The following is a 12,779-nucleotide window of genomic DNA, read 5'->3' as shown; positions in this document are numbered from 1 at the left end:
AACACATAGTTAAGCTACATAGTCGCTGCTGTCAGGCAAAAAACCTCGTATCTCCAAAACAGCAGCTTGACAGAAGAAGGTGAAAAAAAAAAAAAAAACTTTTAAGGTTTGTTTACGAAGCTTGCACAGTTTGACTTTTCTCAAGTTGTTTTTTTATTGGCACTTAAAAAACAAACAAACAAACAAACAAACAAACAATGCCTTTAAAAAGGAAGTAGAGTCTAAAACAACATACTATTTAGTTTAGTGGCATAACGTGTTCTGCACATCTGTAAAAGCTCTCGGATCTCAAAAAGTCCTAAAAACAATCAACAATTTTATGACTTTAGTGACACATACACTCACACACACACACACACACACACACACACACACACACACACACACACACACACACTGTTTGTGGACACACATGTTCAGTGCTTGTAAAAGGGGCGATTCTCACATTCACAGTCATTCGAACACAACAAAACATAGGAAGAATCTCAGGGACCAGCCTGCTGGAGGACTGCGGACGGCTATCCCGACTGTCCGCCAATTTTCTTTTGTCCTTTTTTTCTACAGTATGTTTGTGAGTGAGCTGCTAGTCACTACTTTTACTTGTGCTGGTGTAAAGAACCAGTGGAGAACGGTAGTAAACAAACAAACATGCCGTGGTTCCTCCTTCACTCCCTTAAAAGTAAAGGTCCTTCAAAGGGTTCTTCGAGCAGGGCCGCCACCTTTGAGCATGAGATGCATGACCTTTAAACTGGTGAGGAACATGGACAGGAACCTATACATCCAGGGGAGGTTCTCCAGACCTGTCCATTGTTCGTCAAAGTCTCACATCTCTAGATGGGGTTCTTCTAAGGCATCGCTCAAAGAACCATTTGTAGCACCGTTATGTTTAAGAGTTCGAGTTTCGGCTTTTTACAGTAAGGCTATTTGCTGGTCAGGCATAGTGTACGAGTGGTGGACTGGGGGAGAAGGAACAGGTCAGTCCACCAGCAACTTTGGTTTAACACTGAAGGAATAAAAGTAGGAGGAATCACGACGAGGAGAAGGAGAGAATGGAAGATCTGTGCTGTGGAAAGTCCAGCGGACACCAAGACATGTTGGGTCTGACCCGATGACTGTACGCTGTTGACGTATAAGATCCTTGAGGAACTTCTGGAGGTTCTTCAGCTTGAAACTGTGAAGGCAGCTTGTAATGTGCTTTGAAGAACCATCAAGGAACCTTAGTAGTATCAGTATCAGGACTCTACACTGCTGTAGGTACATGGTAGCATTCAGGCGTAGCATCAGGGAAAAGGGGTCAGCTCAGGTTAGCGCTCAGGCTCCAGTTCTGCACTAAACATCTGGCATCCTACCCACCCACCCAAAGAGAATGAGGCCAGTTATGCTCCCTGGGACTCCCGGTCACTCCCGGATGGCTGTGGCATCGCTAGCGATCTCCTGTTGACAGGCCTTTTGAACCACTGATCTCCTGGCGCAATTACGGTAAATGGAAAACATCACTAACTAGATTCTAGGCTGAACTACTCCTCCTCCTCCTAATAAGTGCTCAGACTAAAGAATCTCCGAAAGCTCCTCAAGGATCCTGAACGTTAAGACCACCTAAGTTTCAGACCACCTTCTTTGAGCTCACAGCGCAGGACACCCCAAAGGCGTATTCTTGTACGTTAGCCTAGCTTAAGCAGACTGAGCAGACCCAACATGTCTTGGACTGAGAGGGAAAACTGTGTACACTGGATTTCCCAGCAATGTGAGGAACCAGTCAACAGGTAGCAGGCCAGGTTTAGCTTCTCAGACTGGTCAGGAATGAGCTCAGAACCCGGCCTTAGTCCTGTTGCAGGTCGTGACTGGGCCTTAAAAGCAGATTCCCGTCGTGATTCCAGTCCCTGTTAACATTCCCTGGATGATTCCCACCCGTACAAATCTTTGGAGATGGAATCTAGTGCGGGTGGTAAAGCGAGGCGGCCCGTGGCCGATCCGAGCAGCCTAAGGCCTTTTCTTGTTGACGTCTTCTCGGCACAGGCATCGTTGAATTCCCGGTCTTGATTCCAGACGCCTTCCGGGCTACAGTACAGTACTTTGACTCCACATGACTCCATATTGTGTCCGGTCAGGCTAAACAGACTAAAGAAGGCTTGTTTCAAGTGAGCGAAGTGTTTCTGCTGCTCATGGGCCTCCAGAAGTGAGGCAGTAATTATTAGTGTACAGGTACAAGATAGGGAAAATAACATCACTGGGAAAAACAGAAGGAATAAAAATAGCTCAAAATCAATGGAAAAGTCTATTTATGTGCGTTTCTATGGTCAAATCTGGCACTGAGCGAGACGTCTAGCTAGAGCTAGCGATGCTGAGTGGGTGGCAACAATAAAGAAAACTGAAAAAGAAAGAAAGCAAAACAAGATACAGCATTAAAGTATCAGTATCAGGACTCTACACTGCTGTAGGTACATGGTAGCATTGAGGTGTAGCATCAGGGAAAAGGGGTCAGCTCAGCGAGCTTAGCGCTCAGGCTCCAGTTCTACACTAAACATCTGGTATCCTGGCATCCTACCCACCCACCCAAAGAGAATGAGGTCAGTTATGCTCTCTGGGACTCCCGGTCACTCCCGGATGGCTGTGGCATCGCTAGCGACCTCCTGTTCACAGACCTTTTGAACCGCCGATCTGCTGGCGCAATTACGGTAATTGGTAAACGGCACTAATTCGATTTTAGGCTGAACTACTCCTACTTTAAGGCGGCTCAGGCCACAGAAGCCACTTTGTCACAGTCAGATAGGCTTTGTTTGTCTGGATCAACCGCAGGCACATTGCTCGCTTTCTCCCTCTGGTCCCAGCAGGGCAGGGCAGCCAGGAAGAGAATCACGCCTCCCAATACCACACAGGACCCGCTGAAGTAGAAGGCCAGGTCGTAAGACTGGGTCCAATCGAAGAACCAGCCTAGAACGGAGAAAGAAACAAGAGTGGTGGAGCTTAGCTTAGCTTAGCTTAGCTTACTTTAGTAGAACGTATGTGCTATATAGCTATATAGTGTCGGTGGTTAGCGTACACTGGTGTGTGAGTTGGTGCAGGTGTAATTCTGTCTCCATACCTACAACAGGTGGTCCCAGCATGATCCCAAAGCCTCCGAAGCACATGAGAACGCCATGCGCCTGGCCCAGGCGCTCGATGCCCACAATGCGCGTGGTGATGTAGGACGTGAGTGACCAGTTGCCCGAGAAGAAGCCGAGGGCAGCGGACAGCACCTGCAGCCCCACGTAGCTCTTCCACCCTGGCACCAGCAGCAAGGCTACGCCAGAACATATTACTGTCAGGGCGTAGAGGAGCAGGCCGCTGACCCACCGCACGTCCACCAGGGCACCCAGGACCAGCTTGCCCATGCCGGTCGCCACGGCGACTATGGAAACGAGTGGAATGATGGCCACATGCTCGATGAGGCCCTCGCTCTGAGCCACGTCCTCCATGAACAGGACAGGCGGGAAGGCTCCCAGGCTGAAGAGGAAGATGGAGATGCAGAAGGCGGTAAAGGTGCGGTCCTGGAAATATTCGGCCATCGTATGCAGGTAGTCCGCGTGCGGCCGGAGGCGCCTTTTGATGACCCGTACCACCTGGGTACACACAGGCTCTGCCCCCGGTTCTCCGGTTTCCATGGAGATCAAGAGCTCCTTCACCGGGGACTTGTGGGCGGAGCTATCTGCGGCACTGGTTTCAATGATGACGATCGGCTTCTCGTAGAGTGGTCCGTCCTTGTGCTCCAGAGCGGCCTTCTGTTTGAGGTAATAGCCAGGAAGGTTCAAGGGTCGCATGGGGCCGGCGCATGCCATCAGGTTCAGTGCCAGAGCGCCGACAATCAGCAGGCAGCCGTCCAATCCGAGCAGCTCGATCAGCTCGTTCTGCGCAGTTGCATAGAGGAAGCCGCCTGCGCTGGTCCCTGAGAAATGCACACACAGTTACCGTCAGCAATTATAGTAGATACTGAATAATTCATAGTGGATACTGAAATATTTATAATAGTTACTGAATAATGTGCAGTAGATACTAAATAATTTATAGTGGATACTAAATAATTCATAGTGATACTAAATAAGTCATAGTAGATAATGAGTAAATTATAGTAGATACTGAATAATGCATTGTGAATACTGGATAATTCATACTGGATGCTGGATAATTCATGGTAGATACTAAATAATTCATAGTGGATACTAACAAAATCATAGTAGGTACTGAACAATTCATGGTAAGTTTTGAATAATTGATAGTAGATACTGAATAATACTGACTACTGGGTAATTCATAGTGGATAATCAGTAGATAATAAGTAATGTATAGTAGATACTGAAAAATTCATAGTGGATACTAAATCATGCAGTTTTTTATAATAGTCACTGAACAATTTACAGAAGAAACAAAATAATTCATAGTAGATACTGAATAAGTCATAGTAGATAATGAGTAGATTATAGTAGGTATTGAATAATCTATAGTAGATACTGAATAATGCATTGTGGATTCTGAATAATTCATACTGGCTACTGGATAATTTATAGTAAATAATGAGTAGATAATTAGTCATAGTAGATAATAAGATAAATTATAGTAGGAATTAAATAATTTATAGTAGATACTAAATATTTCATAGTGGATACTGAATCGTACTGAATTATTTATAATAGTCACTGAATAATGTACAGTAGATACTAAATAATTAATAGAGAATACTGAATAATGTACAGTAGATACTAAATAATTAATAGAGAATACTGAATAATGTATAGTAGATACTATATATACTGATAATTCATGGTGGATACTGAATCATTTATAGTAGGTATTGAATAATTGATAGTAGACACTGAATAATTTCTGGTAGGTACTGAGTGGATTGCGGAATAATTCACAGACAATATAATGAAATGAATAGATACTACATCCATAATAATACCTGAATAATTAATAATAGTTCTGCAGGTCTTAAAGGTGTGTACAGGCCATACCTGTAGTAACAATGCCCAGTGCAAGGCCGCGCCTCTTGTCAAAATACTGACAGGTGATGGTCAAAGTAGCTGCATAGACAAGACCACATCCAATTCCTGTCAACAAACAAACAAACAAACAGCAGACCTTCAAACCACAAAACAGAGATGAGATTGGTGACAGTCCAAGACCAGTGTCTGTTAGCAACATTAGCCTAGCATCCGTCTCCCTGTCTGTCTGTTTCTCGTTGAGATATGCACAACTTGTCATAGTAGTAGTATTGTGTGTGTGTGTGTGTGTGTGTGTGGAGGTGGGGGTTAATGTTTTGTGTAGACACAGTCCTCTACTTCCAAACTGCCAAGTGTTATAATACCAACTGATGTCTGGTGGATCTCACACACACACACACACACACACACACACACACACATACACATACACACACACATACACACACACACACACACACACACACCCGCATGACTGCAAGCCCTCACACTACATGCTATGGTGTAAATAAATATAGGATGTTCATGATAGAATTATGTGAAAACATGTGTATTAACTTCTGCATGTCAGAACACACACACACACACACACACACACACATAACCCTCTGCTTTTACAGTACGCTTAAGCCCTTTAGAGTGGGTAATGCAATCCCCAAAATCTGAGAATTCCCTCTGGAGGGTCAGTCCTGGAGCACTGCAGTTCAGCACGGTTGGTGATTTCCAGCCCATGAAACTATGCCACACAACTAGAACCTGGGTTCTTTAAGGGTTCTGAAGTAAAAGCAATGGTTCTACTGCATATAAATATATCCAGGACCACTCCATGAACCATGCGCTTGCTTAGTTATATCAAATAATAATAATAATAATAATAAATTATAGTATAATAATAAGGCCTTATTTCCTGTATATAGTTGCTGTAGTTAAAATGGTTCTATGTACTGCCAAACTATTTATATATGAACCAATCTGGTGAGTGAACACTTCTGATGAGCAATAAACTGACCTCATATTGACCCCTGTACAATTAAACATGCTAGTTGCCCTTTGCTTTGTGTGCAAAATCTGTGGTGGCTTCTTCTGAAGGCATGAAGTGATGTATTGTGGGGAACCCCTTTAGGGTCCTCCCGGCCCCTTAGAGAGAGAGAGAGGCCTAATGATTTCTTGAAAATGGTAAATGAAACATTGTCCAATCAGGACGTTTTCCTCTGTGGTATCCGGGTGGATGCAGCTAACCCAGCTCCTGGTTGGGACTTCACAAGCAGACCTGAAGACCTAATGTCTGATCACATCCCGGGGGGGTCAGGTCCAGTTTGGTGTAAAGAAATGTCACTGTAGGTCTTGCAGGAGTTCATCTGAGGCCTGAGCTGAAGGCCTAGCTGTGTTCGTCACGGGTCGCCACTGCTTTACGGTATTTATGTACTAAAATATGGAAAACTCAGGGTATCAATGATTGCGAGACAGCATCGGTTCTCTAATGTGAGGTTGCTGAGTGGAAGTATTGATGTTTTTTGATTCTACGCTATCGACCGACCCACCTGCCGCTGCTCACCTCTGCTCCACCGGCATTACCTTACAGACTGCAGAGGGCTTAAGTGTACTGTGGAACAAGGGGGTTATTGACTGGAGCGATTTGAAGAACTGGACACCCCGGTCCAGCCGGAGCAGGAGGGGAAGTGAGGTGAGGTGAAGAGTGTGGGAGTTTTACCGACAACGATGCCGTAGGAGAAGATGAGGAAGGAGACGTTTGGAGCGAAGGCGCTGAGCATCAGCCCCCCCGCCACCATCACACCACTGAAGATCGTGACCGGACGAGCACCAAAATTGTCCACACACGCACTGCAGAGTGGACCTGAGAGAGAGAGAGAGAGAGAGAGAGAGAGAGAGAGAGAGAGAGAGAGAGAGAGAGAGAGATTTTTAAGTTAAACATTTTGGAAAAAATAAAAACAAAACAAAGAAACTAAAAATAATGATCGATTCTGAGAGAATATTTTGGATATTATTTCCAACTTCCAAATCTGAGGAAATTAAATTTTTACGGTTTTGGAATTTGGGTGTAAAAGCCATTATTTACATGAAATACATACAAGTTAAAATGTGAAACAGAAAGTCCTTATTTTTGGGATTAAAAGTCATTATTGTGAGATCTAACATCAGAATTGTTCAAGTAAAAGTCCTTATTTAGAGAATGCAAGTTAAAATGTAAGACAAGGGGTCATTATTCAGTGATTTAAGAGAATGGTGAAAGTCATTACTTTGAGATTTTAAGTCAAACATCTGAGACTAAAAGTCATTATTGAGAGTTACTGTGATTAATGTAGACTAAGTCCTTATTTTCAGATTTTAAGTAAAGAATGTCAGAGTAAAAGCTATTATTTTGAGATTAAATGTTATTAATAAAGGATAAAAGTCCTTATTTACAGGTTTTAAGTCAAGAATAAAAGTCCTTATTTTCAGATTTTAAGTCAAGAATCCCCGAGTTAAATCTATTATTGTGAGATTTTATGTAAATAATGTAGAATAAAAGTCCTTATTTTCAGATTTGAATTGCAGAGTAAAAGGCATTGTGAGATTTAATGTCAAGAATCTGAGGGTAAAGTCATTCTTTTAAATGTTAAGGAAAATGTAACTTTTGAGATTTTCAGTCGAAATGTCAAAAAGTGAAAGTAAGAACAGAACAGGGGAGTTTTGTCGTCTAGCTGCTGGGAATGAGCTTCAATACGGACGTAATTAACTTCAATTTTTACTTTTCTGTCTTTGAAAGAAACCTTTAGTTTAAAACTGAATAAACCTTCCAGCCAGGACGTGTCTAAGATTATGAAAACATTCAGTATGTGAGTGTGTGTGAGTGTGTGTGTGTGTGTGTGTGTGTGTGTGTGTGTGTGTGTGTGTGTGTGTGTGTGAGTGAGAAAATAAGCATGAGGTCTGGGAGAACTGGGGTCAGTTTCCACATCCCAGTCAGAGCAATAATGCAGGCACAGTTATTCTGACCCATAAACACAGGCCACACTGTCTGGGTCGATGTGTGTGTGTGTGTATGTGTGTGTGTATAGAGGCCAGTGTTACCTAGGCCTACTTTTCTGGGTTTATGTATTGTACTGCAGGCAGGATTGTTGCACAACATCTAAAAATAGTAGGACAGTGTTTGTGTGTGTGTGTGTGTGTGATGTATAGATGTATCGGCTCACCCAATAGGGTGTGTGTTTTTGAACCAGTGTTTGTATTGTGTGTATATGTGAACCAATCTGGTGAGTAAAGGATCCAGGCAGCAATAAAGTGTGTATGTATTTGTATAAATAAGTGCGTGTGTATGTGTATGTGTGTGAGTGAGTGTGTGTGTTGTGTGTGTATGTGTGTGTAAGTGAGTGTGTCTGTTGTGTGTGTATGTGTATGTGAGTGAGTGTGTGTGTTGTGTGTTGGTAGGTGGGGCTAGAAACAAAGGACATCAGCACTGGTCTGAAGAAATGTTGAGGGTTTCTCTCTTTCACTTACACACACACACACACACACACACACACACACACACACATATCCACTTTGACTTTGACCCCGTTGGAACAGTGACAGAACTCATCTCTCATCTGAAAATAAACCTGACACCTCTAACACAGACACACACACACACACACACACACACACACACACACACACACACACACAGACACAGACACACACAGAGACACACAGACACACACACACACACACACACAATACACTTGTGTAACACGAAACTGGCATATCTGCCCTTCTATAAGAACAGGCTGTATTGTTTACAGTTTATCCTCCCTCTCTCTCTCACTCTATTTCTCTCTCTCACTCTATTTCTCTCTCTCACTCTCTCTCTATATATCTCTCTCTCACACACTCTCTCTCACTCTCTCTCTCTCTCACTCTATATATATATATATATATATATATATATATCTCAAACACTTTATCTCTCTCTCTCTCACTCTGTCTCTCACTCTCACACTCTAACAAACAATATTTCATTTAACTGAACCGAACTATACTGAACTGAAACAAACTGAATTGTCTTTAACTGAACTTAAGTGAACTGAACCAAACCAAACGGAACCAACCTGAATTCAGTTAAACCGAACTGAATAGAACTGAATAGAACTGAACTAAATAGAACTGAATAGAACTGAACTGAATAGAACTGAACAGAACTGAACAGAACTGAACAGAATAGAACTGAATAGAACTAAAAAGAACTGAACTGAACAGAACTGAACTGAATAGAACTGAACAGAACTGAACTGAACAGAACTGAACTGAACAGAACTGAATTGTCTTTAACTGAACTGAACTGAATTGTCTTTAACTGAACTGAACTGAACTGAATTGTCTTTAACTGAACTGAATAGAACTGAACTGAACAGAACTGAACTGAACAGAACTGAACTGAACTGTCTTTAACTGAACTGAATAGAACTGAACTGAACTGAACTGAACAGAACTGAACTGAACAGAACTGAACTGAATTGTCTTTAACTGAACTGAACTGAATTGTCTTTAACTGAACTGAACTGAACTGAATTGTCTTTAACTGAACTGAATAGAACTGAACTGAACTGAATTAGATTAGGATTTTTTGCTCAAATTATAGCCACATCCCTTCAGCGCTAACTCTGCTAACTCTGCTAATCCTGTTCTTCAGTCACACACAGCAAAACACCTGATCAGCTCTCTGTCTCTCGCCCGCTCTCTCTCTCTCTGGTCCTGATTCAGCACAGCTTTTCCTTTTCCTCAGTGCGAGCACACACACAGCGCTGCAGTAAACTTTATGTGAGTGAGTTTAATGACTCATGACTCATCATAGAGCCCCATGTACCAGCCAAGATCACAAGATCCAGCTGAACCGTCACTCAAATTCACACCAGTCTGAACTGAACTGAACTGAACTGAACTTAATTGAACTGAACTGAACTGAACTGAACTGAACTGAATTGAACTGAACTGCACATAAACGAAATGAAGAAAAATGAACTAAATGAACCAATGTGAATTCAGTTGAACAGAACTGAACTATGTTGTTTTAACTAAACTAAAATTAACTGAACTGTTTTAACTGAACTAAACTGAACCTATATGTATTTAACTGATCTGAAATTAGAGAAGCCAACTGAACCCAACTGAACCCAACTGAACCAAACAGAACCAAACAGAACCAAACTAAACCAAACTAAACCAAACTAAACCAAACTGAACCAAACTGAACCAAACTGAACCAAACTGAATGTAACTCAGCTGAACTGAACCGAATTGTATTTAACTGAATTGTGAATTCCATTAACTGAACTGAACTGAACTGACTCAGTTTGCTGATGCCTCCTCCTCCTCTTCCTCTTCCTCTTCCTCTTCCTCTCTCTCAATCATGATCCAGCACAGCTTTGTCTTAAGAGTAAGCAGTAAGAGCACACACAGCACTGCACTGGCTGAACTTTTGTGTGTGTGTGTGTGTGTATGTGTGTGTCATACAGATCAAACACACACACACATAGAAGACAGATCATAGACCCAATGTACCAGAGAAGGTCATCAGATCCAGACTAATGCAAGTCAGCGGTCAGTGACTGGGCATATAAGACTTGAAGTGTCATATAGAAGTCAACATCTCTCTCTCTCTCTCTCTCTCTCTCTCTCTCTGAACTTTACACACCTCTGCTATCAGGTGCTGTGTCAGGTACAGATGAACACACTGTGCCCCGGCTTAATAAACCCATTTTACTGCTGCAGCTCCTCTGTAACCTTCTAAACCTGCTTAGCTCTCCAAACAGCTCTTTATGGCACCAGCTGGTTCAAACCAGCCTGAAAGAACAGCATAATAAACAGATCCTGTAACCAAAGGCCTACACACACACACACACACACACACACACACACACACCCTGGTCAGGTAACCCCCCTCCTCCCCAGGCGATTATATAACAAAAGGAACCTCGATGCACCATCACAACACCACAACACACACAATCCAGCCTGTCTGAGCTCAGACTGGGGTCGCACGACATGCACTGAGCGTAATTAGCAGAATGAGTGTAATTAGTACTGTCTCTGTTTACAATGAACCATGTTGTTATGAAATTATTCAGTGTTAAATAAAAAAAAATGAATACATTATGTTGAATGAATAAATATAAGTATAATAATATAAGTAATGTAATAACTATTTCTGTCCTTTGGTCTCACCTAATGTCCTATAGCGTGACATGGTGGCATGAAACACTGCTTAAATTGGTGTAATTTTCAACAATTTAGAAAATAAATTTTTATTCCATTTGTTTTATGTTTTAATTAAAATGTTATTATTATTACATGTTGTATTTATTATATATATATATATATAATTTTTGTAAAATTTATTATTTGTATATCATTTAAACTTGATATTTTTTTTATTATAATTTTTTTGCAATAGTTTCGTGGCACCGGAAGACACATTAATAGTGCAGTTCAAAATGTTAAATTATATGACCACTCATATAATATTCATAATTTTACACTAAACAGGGTTTACTGCGGACCACTATACCACTGCTATGATCATACACAAATTTACACTAGCATATATATATATATATATATATATATATATATATATATATATATATATATATATAGTCCCCCAACAATGGCTATGTCTTATATCGGACACTTTCGCTCTATTTGCTCTAGTAGATTACAACGTTGTTAGTGATGTTTATATATATATATATATACACACATACACACTTATTTATTTATTTATTTATTGTGTTCAGATTTTTTTATGACAATAAAATGTAAAGGCCTCTCAGTAAAAAACGGAACATCCGGAGGAGCCTGTTCATGTATAAACACTCATTTGTTACGTGAAATGTTCGGCAATATGATGATATTTATTGCTAGCTATCATCATAAATTACAGCACATTAATTCATGTGATTTATGTGCTGAGTATTGTGTCTACTGTCTGAATTTTGAGAACCTCAGCAAACCGCATGTTTCACCAGATAGCTAGCTAGCATCGTTGAGCGTGGGGACAACAGCGTATATCAGTCTTTTGATGTTTATCTATGACGTATCAAATGTCACGAACATAAATACAAAATATAACGTATATAATATTAAGCTATAATACACCGAAGGAGGCGTCACGTCCGGCTCTGAATAGCAGCGGTAATGAATGTCCGCCTGCACCGTTGAACGCAGAGCGCTCGCCGAAGAGCTTCAGCATGTCTGGAGGTCCCTCCAACATGGACGAAGGGCTAGCTTGCCTTGGCCGTAGCACTTCATGTAAATGTTGTAAACATTAGCGTGACCCTCCGCGTCTGACGCAGTGCGCTGTTTGAAGACCAGCACTTACTGAGCTTCTGGAGTTGGAGAACATGGTTAAACTGGATGGAGTGGGAACTCTGGTCAGTGTGTTTGGGTGAATTATGGGTGTATTTAGGAAAGGGCAGCAGCCTCGGCCTTCATTTACATGAACCTGGAAGCGTGATAACGGACTGTTTTCCACTCCTGCGTATTTTTGGGATCCTGCTGGTGTGGGTTTTGTGGGAGGAACGGCTGACCTGAGGAACGGCTGGTGGTGCGATTAGTACCATTAGTACCATTAGTCACGTGGCCCATGCACACACACACACACACGTCCACATGTATACTCACTTGCGATGAGTGCCACCCCTGACACCAGGGAGCCCACCCACGCGGTCATGCCCTTTCCCTCGTGGAAGGCGTTGAGCCACTCTGGGTACAGGACACCGACCGCCTGGGGCGAGCCGAACGCCAGCAGCTGGGCCATGAAGGAGGCCA

General features: G+C 42.1%; 1 protein-coding gene across 1 annotated transcript in view; it reads right to left on the bottom strand.

Annotated features, from left to right (window-relative positions):
• Positions 1–129: 129 nt before the first annotated feature.
• slc16a9a (solute carrier family 16 member 9a) overlaps positions 130–12,779 on the bottom strand; it is a 14,877-nt gene continuing 2,227 nt past the window's right edge. The window contains exons 2-6 of the mRNA XM_072690077.1: positions 12,633–12,779; positions 6,688–6,831; positions 4,989–5,084; positions 3,083–3,922; positions 130–2,931 (exon numbers count right to left, since the gene is read on the bottom strand). The exon at positions 12,633–12,779 is cut by the window's right edge and continues 102 nt beyond it. Of these exons, the coding sequence (XP_072546178.1) occupies positions 2,735–2,931; positions 3,083–3,922; positions 4,989–5,084; positions 6,688–6,831; positions 12,633–12,779 (1,424 nt within the window). The 3' untranslated portion in view covers positions 130–2,734. The remainder of the gene's footprint in view (positions 2,932–3,082; positions 3,923–4,988; positions 5,085–6,687; positions 6,832–12,632) is intronic.

This window comes from Salminus brasiliensis, chromosome 10, assembly GCF_030463535.1.
Source record: "Salminus brasiliensis chromosome 10, fSalBra1.hap2, whole genome shotgun sequence".
Classification (NCBI taxonomy): domain Eukaryota; kingdom Metazoa; phylum Chordata; class Actinopteri; order Characiformes; family Bryconidae; genus Salminus; species Salminus brasiliensis.
Note: the sequence above shows the minus strand (reverse complement) of the source record. Positions and strands in the feature narration are given on the sequence as shown.